The sequence below is a fragment of the Tinamus guttatus genome, unplaced genomic scaffold, assembly GCF_059628265.1.
Source record: "Tinamus guttatus ecotype Peru unplaced genomic scaffold, ASM5962826v1 Tinamus_guttatus_pri_ptg000456l, whole genome shotgun sequence".
Taxonomy (NCBI): Eukaryota; Metazoa; Chordata; class Aves; order Tinamiformes; family Tinamidae; genus Tinamus; species Tinamus guttatus.
The window spans coordinates 1,334,939-1,353,901 of record NW_028288990.1 but is presented as its reverse complement, the minus strand read 5'-3'; the positions used below and the strand labels follow the sequence as shown (position 1 = coordinate 1,353,901).

Here is an 18,963-nt window from a genome sequence, read left to right as displayed (position 1 = left end):
GATGAAAAAAATGCTAAGTAGTCTCCAAACACAGATTTGAACTAGAAACTTTAGTGGCAGTTTTGGGTGTGCGCAGCATAAATAGTACACATTTAATAACCCTGAGCATTTAAACACCCTTTTTATCTTCAATAAAATATTAAATGGAGTACTTTTGAGGTACCTAAACATTTTATTCATTTGTCCTTGATATTAAAGCATTCCATGCCAAAGATGATGGCAAATATAGTAAGAGTTTTCACTAAGATGCTCGAACTGCAGCCACAGCCAAGCACACAGACAAGCATAGACAGTCTCCTGCTGTATCCACACCCAAGCATATTTTAGTTGCTCTATCAGTGCAGACTCTGAAAGGGATCTGTAGAAAGATTCTGTTGCAAGGCTAAATCTAAGGGTCTGCTTAGAAATCCTGCAGCAAGGTCCAGACGCTTTCCTGGTCTGGTCTTCCCTAGGAAAATTTCCACCTCTTTAAAGTGGTGATAGAATAGAGGTCTTGATGAAAGGCTTCAAACAGCCCAGCAGGAGACAGTCTAGACAGGGCTTGCCAACTGGAGTTCCCGTGCCAGCTATATTGTTACTCGGTTGGCAATATTGGGTTCCTATTTCAGCAAAGTGATGGTAATTTTAAGTTACTCACCTGTAGGATGTCTAGAGACATTAGGAACAGTCAGTTAACTAGCGCATGTTTCTAAAACTACTGCAACGTGTGAAGAGTTTACTGAAAAACTAGCTCTGGCGACTGACTGAAATACTGTGTTTTATGAGTCTGATTCATGAATAGAGAGAAAACCCAGCAAAGCAGTGGCATTTTTTTGCTAAAACTTCTGACACGTATTACTTGTATGAACAGGAAGTGCATAGCAGGGTCTTTGATTTCAGGAGAGTTGGCAAATCCAGGCTGACGTTTCTTTGAGATTTCTTTAATTTTGCTTTCTTCCCTTAACTCTGAGTTAAGGAAAGTGACAGTGCACGGCAGTTGCAAGCTGATTGTTTGGAAGATGTGGTGGGGCAGGGGGTTATTCTTCTCTTACCCCAGGGCTTCTTGAGAGAGGTGGGAAAGTCATTGCATCTCCTACCTGCTTATATATTGCTCTGAGGCCCTCCCCCAAACATCTCCCTCTCTCTATCTCCCCGGGGCGGGAAAGCAACCCGGCCTGTGCTGAGCAGAGCCAGGGGGAGATTCTCTCCCTTTCTTCAGCCGAGGAAGGATTGCGCCTTGCGTTCCCATCCCTGGAAAAGCAGCCTCGCACGTTACTGCGCCTTGCTCCGCAATCGCGGCGAGCTGGGGCGAGACGCGTGTTCGCACCGCCCGCTCCGCGCCCTCTCTCTTTCACGCCCATGAGCTCATGCAACTGACGGGATCCGCAGGCTGGAGGAGGCGCAAAGTGCGCGACTGCAGCAGCGCCCGGCGGCGGCGCGGGAAGCACTGCGCTTCCCCGCGGGGACACGGTTCCCCACGGGGACAGGGACACGGGGCCCCTAGGGGGAAAGGGCAGCGGTGCCTCTAGTCCCGCGTGCGGCCGGGGGCCCCCCGCGCGGCGCTTGGGGCACGGTGCGCGCTCCCGGGGCCGGGCTGCTGCGGGGGGGGGGGGGCGGGGGAAGAGGAAAAATAAAGGAAAAAGGGGAAGAAAAAAGGAAAAAGGGGAAGAAAAAAGGAAAAAGGGGAAGAAAAAAGGAAGGGTGACTCTTTGTTAGGCCTCACGTGTGTAATTACTGAGCTGCTGCTGGCTTAGGCAGTAGCCAGCAGTATTAAGCATCTAAGGGAAGAAGTTTAGGTCAATTGACAGCCCCTGAGCGGGCCCTTTTGCAGCTGCCAAGGGTCGGCGCGGCCGTGGTGCCGGGCGGGGGACAGCGCTCGCGCGGAGCGGCTCGGAGGAGCGCGCCGGGCTCAACCTCCCTCCTTAGCATAGGCTCGTCCTCCGCATTGCATCCCGGCGCCCGTGATTTGCTGTTCGGAGACTGCAGATTTGCATAGCCCTGCTTTCCGTGAGCACGGCTATTTTATTTATATATATATATATATATATATATATATATATAATTTATTTATTTTCCTCCCCCTTTCCAGCTTCTTTCGTAAAGGTGCACTGTTCTCGCTGAAAGCAACCTCGGCGGGCATCGCTGTCGGGAGCGCGAGCGCCGAGCTGGTCGGAGCCGCCTGATCAGTGCCCAACGCTGTGCGCGGGTGCGGGGGCGTGCGCGCCGGGCGGGCGGGCTGGCAGCGCGAGGGCGCAGCGCTCCGCAGGCGAATGGAGGCAGGAGCAGCGCTCGAGTCCGCGCCCGCTTCGCTCAATAGAGCGGCGTCCCCTCCGCTGCCGCTCGCCAGGGTTGTGGCGTGACCCGCTGAGACTGCGGGGACGCGCGGCGCTCGCGTAGCCGCCGCCAGCGCCCAGAGCTCTTCCCTCCCGGGACCGCCGGCTGCCCCTTCTCCTGCTCGGATCGCCTGGATATCCCACCTCGCACCGCCCCGACTATGTCTCGGATTGCTCGGCGTAGAAGAAGACCTGGCGAGAAGGAGCCGCGTGCGCTTTCCAGGAGGGAGGCGAGGGCTCCCCTGGTGCGGTGAGGAGCCGCCGCCGCCCTGCTCAAACTTCGCCTCCTTCTCCGCGCCTGGGGCCGCCACCGCGCCCGAGGAGCCGCGCCGGGCGGCCCGGCATGGGGGCTCCGCGCCGGGGCAGCCCCGGCCCCGGCGGCGGCAGCAGCGCCGGGGGGCGCCTGGCCCTGCTTTGGGTAGCGCCCCTCACCCTCAGCGGCCTCCTTGGCGCGGCGTGGGGCGCCTCGAGCTTGGGCGCCCACCACATCCACCACTTCCACGGCAGCAGCAAGCACCACTCAGTGCCTATCGCTATCTACAGGTCACCAGCTTCCTTGCGAGGCGGACACGGTGGGTCCTCCCTGCGCGCCCCGCACGGCTCTTCGGGGCGGGGGGAACAGGAGGTCCCGTCCCGCCGATGGGGCGGGTGGGCAGTGCCGGGCGATGCCGCGCGGAGCCGCCGCGGAGCCGGGGGCGAAGTTGCCGCCAGGTGCGGGTGGTTTCGGCGCGGGGCCGCGGCGCGTCTTTTGCGGAGCGGCAGGAGCCGCTTCCCCGCTCTCGCAGCAGCCCCGCTGCAGTTCTGCGCGCGCGGGTCGGCGCGCAAACAGCCGGTGCCGAAGCGGTGCTGAGCATTGCCAGCAGCAGCAGAAGAGTGCTCTGAAATCAAAGCCTCCCTTTGTCTCCGAAGGACGAGGGTAGAAAGCGATAAGGCGGGGGGGGAACAGCTTCTGATTAGATTACACAGCTTCATTCTTCTTCATTTTCTCATTTTGCCTTGCTTCATTTGCACCATTATGCGATGTCATTTACAAGCTTTGCAGAGTAACAGATCTCACGCTTAACCTTTGCATCACTGTGCAGGATGACCCAGTTGCAGGCACGAGGCAGTTGTTAGGTTTGATTGGATTTTTCCTCCCCCCCCCCTCCTCCATGATTAACAGTGCCAGCGTCAGTGGGTAGGGTACTATTGTCTACCTGAAAAATGCCACATTGTGCTAAATGCTCTTTTATATGAAGCTGCTAGAAAAGCCAAAGTGCCCAGAAATTGCTGCTCTTAACTATTTTATTCAGTAACAAAAAGTTAAAGTCTGTTTTAATTACTGGAGAAAACAAAACAAAACAAACAAACAACAACAAAAAAAAAAAAAACAAAAAAAAAAAGGAGGAGAGGAGAAATTCAGGCCACCCCTTTCTTCCATAGTGCATCCAGGCAGTGTCAGATTGCAAATGCTGCATGTACTGTACCATATGTGCTTATAGAGGAAAACTAAATATGTGTGGGTGCGTATATACAGATGCATTTTTGTTTGAATTACTTTATGTTTTAGGTTGTCATTTAGGGTCTTGTTGGTAATTTGAGTGGGGAGCAATCATGAGCAAAGAGGGACCAGCTAGAATCCTTAGGATGTGCTTTAAAATCATGCCTTTGGGCAGTTTTTGGAAAGCTCACCTTGGACACAGCCAAAATCTGACGGTAGAAAAGGGCAGCTCTTGCACACGCTCCCATCTTGCTAAGAAAAGAAATTATGAAGTGGCGAAGTTGCCACTTAAGAACTTCATAGGGAAGCCCAGGAGCCTCTCCAGAACAAAGTAGCTGATTTTACAAAATGAAGGATGATATGGGTTGTAAGAAGGTGTTTCAGAGTGTTTACTCAAAAACTCTAAGCCTCTTTGCTTTTCTGTATTTATCGGAAACTCTGCCATCTGACAGTGTTTTAAGACGTCTAATTCCTTTTGCCACTGCTGCTTCAGAAGGAGCCTCCCCCCAGCTTCTCTGAGCCTGACAGTTGCGTTTCTGCCCCTCTCTGGGCAGGGTAGGGCACTGCTCCTGTGTAGCACATTGCTGGGCATCAGTCAGAGGCGATTTGGGAGCACTTATCCTTAGTGCAGCACTTGCATAGGGCCCTGCCGGCTCAGCAGCATGAGGGAGAGAGTCCGATGCTCAGGCTGGCGTGGACCATCCGGATGCTTGGGATTTCTGAAAGTCAAAAGGAGCCCATAGGGTCGGCAGGTTGGTCGTGCCCTGAGAGCGCTGCCTGCCAGGACAGTGAGTCACAGGTGTCTGCGGAGGAGAAGCGGTCACTCTGCCCAAGCCATTCAGCAAACGTGTCACCGCAGCCCTCGGTGGGACGTACCCACCGTCCTCCTCTAGCACTGGCACCGCCTAGCACTGCTGCTGCCACACTCTCAGAAAATGCTTTGATATTGTTTTTCCTTTTTTTTTCCCCTTGATTCTTTCATTTTTTTTCTTTAGCCAGCCCCCTTTCAGCTAATAGTATAAGCAAAGCCAAGAGCCCAGCATGATTGGGTTTTTTTCCACTTCTTTTGAAAAACCAAACCACAATGTTGCTGGTAACACACTTGTTAGGCAATTTTGCTGGAATTTTGCTTAGAAATCTGATCTTATGTGGCTTTAATTGCCTGTATTGTACCTCTCAGAGACAAAAGTAGAATTTCAAATAAGCAATTAGCTCACCCTATTAGATAAGAAGTAGCTCAGCTCACAGATACACTCAAAAAAGTATTAAAAGCAAAAATTAAGCATCAAGCTTGACCAAAATGATTTTTTCAGGAGGTGGTCTGATAAATATAAATTTAGTAGTTTTTTTTTTTTCTTTTCCCCTTTAGCAGGATCCAGGAGTTGACTAATGAAATCTTCATGATGGTAGGTGCATGTACTTGGAAAGAAAAGGCAAAGATGGCAAGGGAATAGCATCTGTATGCTCCCAGGCAGGGCTTGGAAGAGCTGAGCAGTGTATGTTGGACAGTGTGTGTCAGCCAAGGATCTGGGCTAGAATGAGGCCAGAAGGAATCTGAGCATGTGAGACTTGGGACAAGGTATTGGGCAAGGTTTTAAAGTGGAGGCTGTCTGAAGTAGGATACTGGGGGCAGTAGTTGAGAAGGTGGGAGTTTGGGCTTGGAAGTATTGGGCAGCTTCCTGGTGGAAAGGCAGAGTGATTTAAGCTGTTGGGCAGAGGGTGTGAAAAAGTGCCTCCACAGCAATATTAGTTCCTAAGTAGGAAGAAGAATTTGTGAAAAACAAAGCCTTTGGGAAAGAACCGGTAATGGAGGTTTTGGAAGTGCAAGCTTTCGTTCAGCATTGCGATTGTGTGTTCCCATAGCACCTTCCCTCACCCTGTGTTTTCTAGACATCTGGTGTTGAAGCAGGGACACTCATAGACATCTTCCACTTCTGAATGAGACCTCCTGTTTCTTGTGTCTGCACTGCTCTTGCAGTTGTGGTAGTTGTGCTTTGGAGAACCTTCTTGGCTTCTTCAACTGACACAGTTCAAAGAGCTTCACATTTACACCAGCTGAGATATCCATATGCTGTGTCACTCCTTTCCTAACATATGTTTCCATTTGCGATTTTACTTGATGTTACAGGCTTTATAGATTTTCCAAATTCATCATGTGTAAGCATTACATTTATTCAGAAATGAAAAGATGCCCAATCAAGTTGTTGGTTATCAAGCATGACAGCATGCTCTTCATCTGTTGGTAGCGCTCTTTTTTTTCCTCTTTCTTTAGAGCCCAGCATTTAGAGGGAGATCTTTTCAAAGATAAGTCTCTCTTTGCACATGCCTTTGGACCTGCAATTCTAGACAATTTTCAAACTGTGGAACAATGATAACGCTGTATAGATAAGCTGACCCAACATCTATCTATATAGTGACTGTCTTCCATTGTTGCTGAAGTTCATGTGCACTGAATTTATCCAAATTATACCCATTTAAAAGAAACTTCTGTAACAGAGTCATCGGTTAGTAGCTACTGAAGTGTCATACTGGGGGCTGGATTGTGCAGCCCTCATTCAGTGAAGTCATCCATTGAACTCCACAGGAGTTTTCACTAAGGAAGAATAGCAGGATTGGAATTTTAATACTGCAGTAAAATCATTTATAGTACTATAATGAAAAATACAATAAAAAACTTCGGAAGATGTGTGTATGATGCACAGATAGCATTTTATCTATGTGAGAAAACCATAGGGAAACACTTACTAGTGTAGGTAAAAATTCCTTTTTATATTTTTTATGAGTTGGAATTTCTATTTCTGCATGTAGTGATAAATGTTCTCCGGGTTAGTGTAAGTGAAGTGGCATTTTCAGTTAGAATATGCTTGCTGTGTTGTAGAAGAGGATTATATTTTGATTAAAACAACACATGCAAATGTTTCCAGATGCTCAAGCTTTGCAAAGCAATATAGTATAAGATGTAAATGTGAGAAACATCTCATCTTTATTTTTTTCATTCTTTTTTTTAGATAGGTCTTTTTATTGTCTTTTCAAATCTGTTTGTATAACACGAAAGTGTCCTTTTCATCCACTAACTTTCAAATATTTTCCAGCTCTCCAGCTCTGAGTACTTTGTATACCCAAGTGGGGCATTTTTTAATTTTAAGACTGTAATGCTTGGCAGCATTCTACACATGTCTTTAAATTATATAAATTTTACATCTCCTTTCAAAATTTCCAATATGTTCCATCAGTTATTTTCCACATCAATTGCCAAAGTTTTAACATCGGTTGGAATAAAATGAATAACAAAGCAGCTTCAGTCAGCATAGTGGTTAAATGGTTGTGCAGTTAGATATGCATATTAGCAAATTTGGTTTCTATATTATTATTACTGTCAATATGGGTTGTCAGAGAGCCATAAAGTGTTTGGTGGTATTGTGGATAGCCTAGGGCACTTTAATCAAAAGAAGAATATTGCTCATAGATTTCTGATACTTATCTTTATACAAGCCCTAGTGCCTTAGTACCTGCACAGCTATTGATTGACTGTGGTGCTTTTACAAGGGCTAAATAAATAACAACACTCTTTTGCCACTTATCAGCAATAGCAGTTTTGCCTCAGTCTATGGCAGACTGCCTCAGTTTGTGTTCTTTTTAAATTTAAAACATGGTATTGTCTTTTAATCAAAAACTGTTTGAAATAAGTTATCAGAAGAAATTCATTTAGCATTCAATATAATTCTTCCTGCTGCTTCTAAATTTCAAAAATGGGTTTTTACTGATAGCAAGAAGTTGATTGGCTTTAGAGTTTGTCTTTAAGGAAAATTTGTCTCTCTCTCTCTCTTTTTTTTTTTTTTTTTTCCATTCTCCTATCTCTCTCTCTCCTCATCTTAGTCCACAGGAAAACTCTGTAGACAAAACTCTGGTATGAGACTGCTGTGGCTGTGAGTAAGCACAACTAATTCCACAGTCCTAATATTTTTCTTCAGGTTTTTGACTACACTCCAGGATGACAGGCCTGATCACTGTATTACATTTTCAACAAACCACTTAGTTTAGTTTGCTTGAATTCATCTTTTGTCGTCTCTTTCGTCATTTCTTGCAATAGTTCTTAACTTGTTTGATTAACCAAGATGACTAACCTCTTTCTTGTTTTTTTCCTGTATCGGTTAATTTATTTATTAAGTCTTATGTCCTCAGATCCGCTACAGAATTTTTATCAAATCTTTTCTAAGCTTGCAACTTTCATACTAGTTTTGTAAATACAGTGTAGGCAGAGTTGATAGATCTTGCTGTGATAATAAATTGACTTGTGAACGTAGCTGTGATTAGAATGGAACAGTCTGGTTTGATGAAAGAAAGTGTTCTATAAATAACAACACTGTTCCATGAAGTTAAAAGCAACAAATATAAATAAGAGGCTGTATTTTTTATACTTCATATAACTGTTTTCTTTCCTAAGAGTAATATGGATGTCTGAAAGTAATTTCCATGTGATTCTCACATACACACCCATCCCAGAGTTTTCCTCATAGAGAAATTGCTCTGGGGCGCTAAGCTGAAAATGAGAACAATTTTCCAACAACTAAAACTCTTACAAAACATTCATTGTTCTTACAAAATATTCATTCACCTCCTCCTTAATTGGCGAAAAAAAGAAAAGAGCCAGCAAACAAAATGGGCAGGGAGGAAGGGAGGAGTAGTGCTGCTGCATGCCACTCCATGGAGCTGGGCTGCAGGGGCATGCAGTGCTTAGGAGGAGGCTCAGCCTCTGCTGGGGCCATAGAAAGCTGCAGCGACTCATTCTGTGCTTCTGTAAGCACTAAACTGCTTCCATAAGCACTCAACTTGCCAAATCCAGAGAAATGAACCAGATTAAGGGTGCGATTGACTGTCACACTATACATAGGTAAGGAGCCAAAAAGCTTTGCCATGCCTGGGGTTTGATTGATATGAAAGTGTACGAATACAGTAGACACGTCACATCCGTGATCCCGTGCCTCCCATGGCAAGGCTGCAGCTGCCGCAGGGCCTGTGCGCCCAGGGGCGCCTCATGCACAGAGGCTGCATGCTCCTGCACCGCCCCTGGTGCTGGGCCCTCCGTGTGTGTCGACAGGCAGCGCTGCATGCTCACCGTTCTCTTGGTGCGTTTAATATCACACCTGTGAAATCAGCCTGTCACCTGGCTATCAGGATTGTAATTCAAATGTGGAGCGGGGCGGCTTTTACGTTAAGATATCATTGTTCTGACATCTGAGGTCGGGCCTGTGTCTGACCATCCGTCTTCTCCATCTTTAGGATAATCTCGACCGTACCAACTGGGTGTCTCAATACTCACATTAAAATGCAAGTGTTCCATGTTGCCATTCCTGCATGCAGGGTGGTGTGTTTGTTTGTTTGTTTGTTTTTTGCTTGCAGCTGCGCTGTTCCTTTTGTTTGGAAAAAGAGAGGAGTCAAAGGGTTTGTGGGAAAAGATGCTTGCAACTTTGGGGTTTTTCTTGTAGTGAAAATGTGGTAATGGCACAGTGGCATTTCCTTTTCTTCAATACCTAGATAGATACTTCCTAAAAAGCTTGATGTTTAAATTTGGAGAGACTAATGGTTCGGCAATGAAAGATTTGCTTAGATCAGAAATGATCTAAGTGTTAACTCTTTCTTTAGGTTTTATTACAGCTATACTTGCTTAAAAAAAGGCCATTATGATTCTAAAGCAAGTTAAACACTTTATTAAACAGCTAATGTTTCTGTAGATACTGCCTGCTCTGTTATGTAGCTTATTTACAATTGTAAAATCCAGGATGGAAAGAAATGGTAGAGACCAGTGAGTAATTAGCCCTGAAGAGACTTGCAAAAAGTCTGAGGAACCTCCTTTTTCTTCAGGAAGGGTCACGGGTAGTGTTACCACATGCATTGCTGAATCATTGGAGTTGGTTGACCTTCTCAGTGACGAGATGCTTGGGAAGGAGGTGAAAAGGGAATGGGGAGGAGCAGCCATGGGCATGGATCCTCCTTGCTGACTGGTGGAGGTGAGGAGATATGGAGCACGCATGGGCTAACAAAGAGCTGCTTGTGATTGTTGACGAGGGCCCAGCTCGCTCTTCCTGAGGTCAAGCACAAAATTCCCACTACCTGATGTGATCTCTTGTGCCCCTGTTGGATCTGATGTCCCTCATGCACACTCTACTTACGACATGTTTCCCTTCCACGAATACAGTGCTTCTTTAAGGGGTGAATAAAACATTGCGAATAATAATGCAAGGACATATATTTTTAATGTGCTGCCACAGGTTTGATACGGTTAATAGATGTGTTCGTTTTTTTTTCACACGAGAATTATGAGGGTGCTTGCAGTGAAAATAATAAATTGCCATATTTATGGAAAACATATGAGCATGAATTGAATCACAACGTTATTTTAGGTTTGGGTAGTCAGCGTCCACAGAGAGGGGCTTAGGAGTTGTGACAAAACAACAGATGTGAGATTAGCCCCTTTGGCTTTGTCTAAATGGTTGCCTCCTAAAACATCGACACCCCCTGTTGCTGAGAACATGCCGTGGCTCCCTTCCAGTCTCCATCCTTCCAACCCCTGACCTCGCCAGCCTGGTGTGTGCTTGCAGCTTGCCTTGCTGTAAGCTCTGGGTGCACCTGGGACAGGCACCCTACCTTGGCATTGGGAATGGCGCTCAACTAGTGGTGTGGGTAATTCCAGAGAATGAGAAATGCCATGAATCCTCATCTTCCCAAACAACGCTCACTACTTTTGTATTTGATAGTGTGGAATTGCTGTAATATCTGGGGAGATTAAACAAAACGTAATTTGGGCAAGAGAACTGGGAGAGAAGCCCACCGTTATTTTATTGCCTGGGAAATTTCACTTAATAGTTGGTTGAAGTATGACTGCTCACTTCATGCCCTGTCAATTAGAAGACTTTATTTTTTTTTAAGTACTCTGTTTGAGAAGCATATGCAATGTGCTTTTCTTAGAAATTGTTGTCTTGGATGTATTATATGTTAGGTTATATAGGCCAAATACTCATTTCTACCCTGCTGCCTGCTTCTAATAGAAAGTCAGTCATTCATTCAAGATCGAAGACACGGTGTTTTTTTGATGTTAATTTTTAACTTCCGCAGGAATTTTCTTGCATTAGTCCGTAAAGTTTGCTTTTCTTCACTCAGCACAATTTCACAGTCTTAGCTGATAATGTCTGGCATGAGTATAATAAAATACACCGTATAGCATTTATAGAGAGAAGTTAATGAAGAAAGAATGATAACGATTATTTTCAACAACAGTAGCAGCAAACATTTCAGTGTGAGGGGTTTTGAGTTTCTTAGTGAGCAAGACATTGTCAAACTGTGTTGTTAAACATGCAGATAAGAGGAATTGTTGGTCTGTTAGTAAGGATAGTGGTCTGTAAATATCTTGTTCAGACACTTACATTGCAGTTTCTTGTTGACTATGGCTTGATGGGTTGGATGATTAGCTTAGGAAAAAAAAAACTTTGTGTCAGAAGGCGGTGGTAAAGAGGTGGTAAAGAAATTATGCGAACAGACTTGTGTTTCTCAGAATTTGGGCATTGTTTCTTACTTGGTGCCTTACAGTTTGCCTTAAATAAAAATGCAGATTGGACAGGAACACACAGGAGTGTTCTTCCAAAGAGGTTGAGGTCAGAAAAGATAAATAACTCTTATGAGGGAAAACCACGATCCGTCTGTTAAATGTTGGATCTATAGAGGCAGTAACTTTAGATACGGAGGCAGTTATTAACACTGATATAAATTGCAAGTGACTCAACTCAAGACTGCTCAGATCCTATCATTGTTCTCATAGGAAAAAATTCACCTGTCAGAGGGGTTATGCCTTAGATTTTGAGAAGGTAGGGTTTAAGTGTAATCTATGTAACTCATACTGCTTTATCTGGCCCTTTGAGTAGGGCACATTTCACTCAACTTCATTACAAGATCACTGCTGGGGAAATGAGAGAGGCTTATCTTAAGCTATTGGAAGCCAGCTTGAGTAAATAAATATGTTAGGATTTTGCAAAAATTTTCTTATTTGTTCCAACTCTCCTTTTTTTTTTTTTTTTTTTTTTTGCATTTTTATATTTAATTATTTGAATTGGAAGAAGACCTAAACAAATCTACATGTAATGTAGGAGTAAATTTCCACACAGACATCGTTAGTGTGTGGTATTACTTTTGTCTTTTGTAGAGATCAGTTCATTGCCAAACAATAGTTTTAAAAAAGGGAAAACTGAGGAAAACAAGGAGCAGTCATTACTGCCAGATAATATTTTGTACAATTTTGAGATATGATGAGTTCAGTGTTGCTAAAAGACTGTTTCTAATTCTCCCTTGGAAAAAAAAACAGTGCCCTGCATTAGTCCTTGTCATGCAGAATATACTGGTGTCTCTCTGGTACTCTAGCACATATTCACAATACGCCTGTCTGCAAGGGATATTACTGTTTTACAGAGGGGAACCAGGGCACAGTAAGTCAGCTTCTCATTTGTGTTTCCTCTTGCATGAGTTGAAGATAGCAGTCAGGTAGGGCATCTGGAAATTCCCTGGGTCTCTCCTGTGCGCTAATCCCTGGTACAAGAAGCATCTCTGGAGCACGGCCAGCATGTGTAGCATTCAGTTGTCCATTGGCACAGCTCTGTCCAGAGCCCATGCTGGTTTAGTTTATGCCATGACTCTGTCCTTGCTCCATAACCACCTCACTGGCTAGTGCTGCTCCCAGAGTTCTGTGTCACACGCAGACCAACCCAGTGGAGCTTAAGGATTTTTCTGTTCGGTCCTTGCTCGTGTTTGTTAGTAGATAGCTATCCATCCAGCTTATCGGAGGAGTATGCAGCCTCACCTACCTAAATCTGGGACTGCACCTGGCCATAAGGTCACTCCGCAGTTTAAAATGGGAACAGGGATTAAACAAGGAACTCTCAAGTTGCGCAATGTCGTTTATTGCTCTGGCATTGTGTTAATACTTGGACCCATCAGCACCATTAAACCGATGTACTAGTTAGTGAACAAATGCTTGTCTTCCTTCAGCCTCAAGGTCATATTTTGGAATTAATAAAATTGATTTGTGGAAAAAAAGGATGATGCAAAGAATTGGAGAAGGGAAGGAAGAATGGGAAGATGAAAAAAGCCATCAGAATACACCTTTGGTTGAGAGAGAAAATATAAACAATATTTTCTCCCTGGCAGAATTTTTACTTTATTTTTTAAGGAACTGTTTCCTCAGTTGTTTGATTTGATTTTTATGGGGGTATTGAAATTGTTTTAGATGCAGAAAGCCCCAAAATACTAATCTTTTTATATTTCAAGGCACTAAACTTAGAGCTGTCATGCCTTCACAAATAAGGCTTACCTGTCTTTTGGTATAAGTCAAGTCTTTTCAAATGCTCTGTCAGCACTTAAATTTTGGGGGTCATATAGGGGGCAGTTCCTTTAAATCTTGTCTTCTGTTTGTCTTGTAGTTCCAATTGCTTGTGGTATCTGATGTCTATTGAGTGAGAAGGGCAGTCATAATGCATTGAGTCTAGATTGGAACTGGTGGATTCACATCATGTCATTTTATTTTACAGATATTTCCTGCCATTTAAATGTTACCTCTACATATCATTGCTCTGGATGTTTGAATCTTGGAGTCAGTACACTAGATATTTTCTCTGTTTTCCGTAAGTGAATGTGAAAGAAGTGAGGATTTTGCACAATGAAAACACTTCTAGCTGTGTTTGAAAGGAGTAACTGCTTTCAAATGTTGCTTTTATACTATTAAGATTTTCATTTCCCTTAGCCTTAAAACTAGCAGTTTATTAGAATGATTTTCCTGGGCACAATTAGTGAGAATGACTAGGACACCACTTTGCAGTTTTCAATGGGTTTGTGTGACTTATTGTCCCTTATGCTGCTAGATGTGAAGAGTCAACAGTTACAGTGCAGAAGTCAGCATTATCTTTCTTTCATGATTGCATGAATTTTTGAGTAGGTGTATAACGTGTGGCTTTTGTCTTAACTGATATTTTATTTGTTTGTATTATGGTGTTGTCTACAGGTTTCAGTCAGAGCTTGTGAGTTCCTTCTGCTAAGCAGCTAGACTGAATAGAGAAAGACAAGAAAGCCAAGGAAATAATCACTGTTTGCTCGTGACAGCACTCTGCAGGGTAGATTTCAGAATAACTCAAGAACTGTGTAAAATTAATAAGCTCCTCCTCATGCACTGAAAGCCTATTTCATATTGCAGTGGCATGAGGGAACTCTGTATGGAGGAGGGTTTGCAGATGACACCAAACTGGGAGGAGTGGCCGGCGCTCCCGAGGGCTGTGCTGCCATTTGAAGAGACCTAGACGGGATGGAGAACTGGGCAGAGAGGAACTTTATGAGGTTCAACGAGACCAAGTGCAGGGTCCTGCACCTACGGAGGAATAACCCCAGGCACCAGTACAGACTGGGGGTTGATCTGCTGGAAAGCAGCTCTGTGGAGAGTGATTTGGGAGTCTTGGCTGACAGCAGGTTAACCATGAGTCAGCAATGTGCCCTCATGGCCAAGAAGGCCAATGGGATCCTGGCCTTCATCAGGAGGAGTGTTGCCAGCACGTCGAGGGAGGTGATCCTCCTCCTTTCCTCAGCTCTGGTGAGGCCACATCTGGAGTTCTGGACCCCCTAATACCAGAGGGATGTGGATCTATTGGAGAGAGTCCAGTGTAGGGCTACAAGGATGATCAGGAGCCTGGAACATCTGAGGAGAGGCTGAGGGAGCTGGGCCTGTTCAGCCTGGAGAAGAGAAGGCTGAGAGGGGATCTAATCAGTGTCTGTAAGTACCTCAAGGGAGGCAGTGAGGAGGATGCTGCTGGCCTCTTTTCAGTGGTGGCCATCGACAGAACTAGAGGTAATGACCACACACTGAAGCACCAAAGTTCCACAGGAACTTAAGGAACTTTTTTAACAGTGAGGGTGACAGAGCACGGGAACAGGCTGCCCAGAGAGGTTGTGGAGTCTCCTTCTCTGGAGATCTTCAAAACCCGCTTGGACAGCACCCTGTGCCAGATGTTGTAGGTGTCCCTGCATGTGCAGGGGGGTTGGACTAGATGATCTCTAGAGGACTCTTCCAATCTTAAGCATTCTGTGATTCTGAGGGAATGCAAATAAGATTTGCTGGAGGATGGGGTGGAAGACTGGATCCAGAGCTTAGTCCAACACTCACTGAGTACACTAAAGTTGTGTGTAAAAGTGGACTGTAAGGAATGGTCCACTGCAAAATATCCCTGTCAGTGAAGCTGGTTTAGTTACTCAGAGCAACTAAACCAGCTTTTATTGGGCATAAAATTGGAACCCGCATCCTTTTGTTTCTTTAGCATCTTCATAATTTTCTTCACCAGTAGCAGAAACAAACGAGAAATCAAGGATCATCACTTATTAAATAGGGACTCACTGTCGAGATTTAGTAGCTTTAGTAGCTTTTTGCAATCCTGGATCATTTTCCATATTGTGTTGTGGGGCACAGTCTCTTGGACTCCACAGTTGTAGTGCCACATTAATTAAGTGTTTGATTTTGTTAACAGTATTTTAAAACTGCTATTTTCCCATATATATTCCACACACAAACTCAGTAAAATATATACATATATATATATATATATATATATGTAACACTGGATCATAATTAGGCAAAAGGGGAGAACTCGTTATCTACTCTGTCATGGAGAAAACTGAAATAATAAATACTTGCAGCACTTTTTACTGCTGTCATAAATGCTTATTCAGCACTTGTCCTTAAGCTCAATTTATTACATCATATTTATTTAAATGTTTTTATGAAATGACCTTCCTGTACACACACATTTTATCAAATTTTAGGTTCCTTGATTAATGATACTACTGCTTCTCTTTTTTTTCTTATATGCCACAGTCAGTCATTCCTCTAATCCAATTTTGAAATGAAGGTATTCTTAGATCTTCATAACTAAGGTTACTCTTCTTACTACAGCACATCTCTTTTTCTTTTTTTCTTGTAGATCAAATTAAGATTTAATAGTGATATATTTCCTAATAAACACAGCTAAAGGACAGCATCTCCCATTATCGTAAGAAATGCCTTTGTTATATCTTCATCAGAGGCCGTTAAACATTCTTAGACAGCCACTTAGCAATATATAAAATGTTTCCTGTCTTTGATTCCAGCAAAGACATCAATCCAAATGTTCTAGATTATACTGCATTGTCAAGGAGTTAAAATTATGTGCCATGAAGGTACAGTAGTTAATTTACCTGTATGTGTCTAATGTTTATAGATAACTCTTTAAAAGAAGTCAGGATGTACTGTGATGTTCAGCCATTCTGTCTTAATTCCGTGTTGTATTTTCTCTGTGTTTTCCTTTTACTGTTAATTGGCCAAAGACTCTTTAGAACATTTTCTTTGCAGTCTTGTGTTTTTAATTACTCAGTAAAGTGTATTAGATTCTGTTAAGAGTAAAACAAATAACAGTTTCTCAGTAAGTTCATGCCTTAGTACTGTCACAGGAAATGGAAATCAATTTTATAGCAGCTTTGAAAGGAACTCCCCAATTCCCTGTTTTTCCTTTGCAATTCAGGCTTTGGTCTTTGGGTAGTGCTATCCTGGCACTCAGTGTTATTTATCTTAATAAACGCAGATTCTCTCATCTAGTCCTATGGATATTTCATTGATGAAATTAAAATGAATTAATTGATAAGTAGTGTTTATCACAGGAGTGAAGCTCTGCAGGCTGGAGCTGTAGGTCTAATCTGGATGTGTTCTGCAGTGTTTTATGGACGTGCTTTCCAGTGAGATTGCCAATTCAACTTGATGTCTACATTGCTTGTTAAATGTTTGTGCTGGCAGATATTTAGAGGACGTGGGATCTTCCAGATGTCTGGGAGAGTTATCTAATCAAAGGTGTGATTGAACTCTTGGATTAAATTTGACCTTAATTGTCATAAACTCTGAAACCAAGAGAACGCTATTAGCGTGTCATTGAGCTTTGCTTTCTGCTGGACCAGGATCTCCCTGGGGAACTACTGTGGGGAGCTAATGTGTCATATAGGGCATGGTCATTCCTGCTTAATTTAAGAGAGCAGACAAAGAGCCTTCACTGCAGCTGAACTCATGATTAATGTTCTTGTGAATCACATGCAACGATAGTCTTTAGTGAATAAAAACTGTATATGGTAAATTCTCAGGCCAAGATAGTCAGATGAATTACCCATGAAAGGTACACGTTCTGAAATCTTATCCAGGTATTTTAGCAATTTAAAAGATGTCATTTTATTTGCTGAATATTTCTTAAATGTTCCATTAAATTGAGGACTCTGTTAATTTAATTAAAATGTCTCTGTATTTTAAATATAAATGAAAACAACAGCTAGAAGGCTTGTGAAAAGTTTCTACGAATCTCTACTTAACTCATGCATAATTTTCCTTATCTTCTGCAGTGTTGTCTTTTTTTTATTTAAATGAGAAATAAGCAAGGCCATTTCCTGTCTTTTTCTTTTAAGGTTTCTTGTACCAGAATATTTCTGACAGGCCACTTTGCTTTCAGAATTAAAATTTCTCCTGCAAATATTTAGCAAGAATAACTAAACGCTAGTTTTTAACTTGGTAGGCATGATGGTGATACTAGTTGGCATCTAGCTGTCCCATATACTAGTTCATGCATGAGAAACAAAATGATTATACTTACAGGTTTTGGTCATTTCCTAGCTCCAAGCAGAGACAATTACTTTAAATTTAAAACAGTTATATATATATATTTTTTTTCTTTTACCACTTTTTTTTTTTTTTTGAGAAAAGAGCATAATGGTTTCCTTTCTGTGTGCATGTACTTTTCTAAAAATACGTATATAAGGACCAAGTCAGTCTTTTTCAGGTGTCATAAATTTGCTGGGTAGGGAACTCTAAAACAAAGTAGAGATTGCAGTACTGCCTGAATGTACCACACATACTACTTTCTTCATCAGTATTATCAGTATTATTGCCTTTTTGTGTGAGAAACCTTCATCCGTTTGCAGCCTCAGTTTTGGCATCTGGTATACCGGTTTCAACATTTTGACCCTTTGAAGGGAGACAGTCTTTAACCATACATATCTACTCACTTATACACATGTATAAATTTTTCTTTTACTAAGACACTATAAGCTTTAAGAAAATGCTGTTAGTATGCATACTACCTGTTGTTTGTTAAAGCACAACAGCCTGATATATCTATTTCAGTGGACTGTTTAGTGACCCAGGATGTAGTCTCATGTATCCAAAACAATTAGGCTGTATTTACCTACAATTAAAAGTTGTAAGCTATTTTGTGAAGTTTGCAGGTAAGGAGGAATATTATGTAATTGTTAGTTGAAAAAGGATTTACATGTAGCTCTCAGGTCAGGTACTTGCAATTTTCAGGCATTCACTGCTGTTAAAATATTTCAAAACCAAAGGGTCACTGAGAGCGATGAGCTGTTTTCCTTCAGAGATTGCAGTCTCAAGTATGGTGAGAAACTCTCATTTCCAATTGTAAAAAGCACTTTTTCCCTAACATCAGTAAGCAGAATGAAGCTAGAATGTGAATCTGGTTAATGTTTGATATCCCCCATCTTTTAGTGATCCATGGGAGGGATGGTCTGACTGCCATCTTCGTAAAATTCCCATTGATACAGAGACACATTTGAGGCAGTAAGCAGAATTTAGATCCAAATCTGCTATGGGTGAATTGACTAGAGGCAAACCAGCAATTACAACAAGAGTACCTAGCAATAATGACCAGCCATTGATTATTTTTCGAATGGAGAGAAAGAATCATCCTTGTTTATGCACAAGTAGAGGTGCTGCCGTTGCCTTGTGCACTGCAGGCAGGACCTCTTCATCTCTGTTCCCTAGCTCAGGAGATTGTGAAGTATCTGTTTGATCTTATATATATATATATATACACATATCTGTATATATATCGTTTCTTTCTGCTTCTATTAACAATCAACTTAGGTTGTTGTGGGTATTTAACACAGGTCCGTATAAAAGAGACAGTATAAAAGAGAAGTAGTCCTGATATTATTTTAACAGAAGAAGCATGGAAATGTTGCTTGTGCACATTTTTAAGGCTAATTGTCACACCAAGGTCAGAAAAAGTGATTTTTCCACAGCAGATAAGGATTGAAGATGCTGTTTTCAGTTTCCCTAATCAA

At 42.9% G+C, this 18,963-nt stretch overlaps 1 protein-coding gene across 28 annotated transcripts in view; it reads left to right on the top strand.

Annotated features, from left to right (window-relative positions):
• Positions 1-18,963, top strand: part of NRXN1 (neurexin 1) — a 601,940-nt gene that overhangs the window by 359,200 nt on the left and 223,777 nt on the right. For 2 of the 28 annotated variants that reach the window (XM_088532148.1, XM_088532147.1), the window contains exon 1: positions 2,656-2,884. The exons of 25 other annotated variants lie outside the window; for them this stretch is intronic. In XM_088532148.1, the coding sequence (XP_088388274.1) occupies positions 2,656-2,884 (229 nt within the window). Of the gene's footprint in view, positions 1-2,640; positions 2,885-18,963 lie in introns of those variants that run through there. One more of the 28 variants, XM_088532149.1, reaches the window with a different exon arrangement.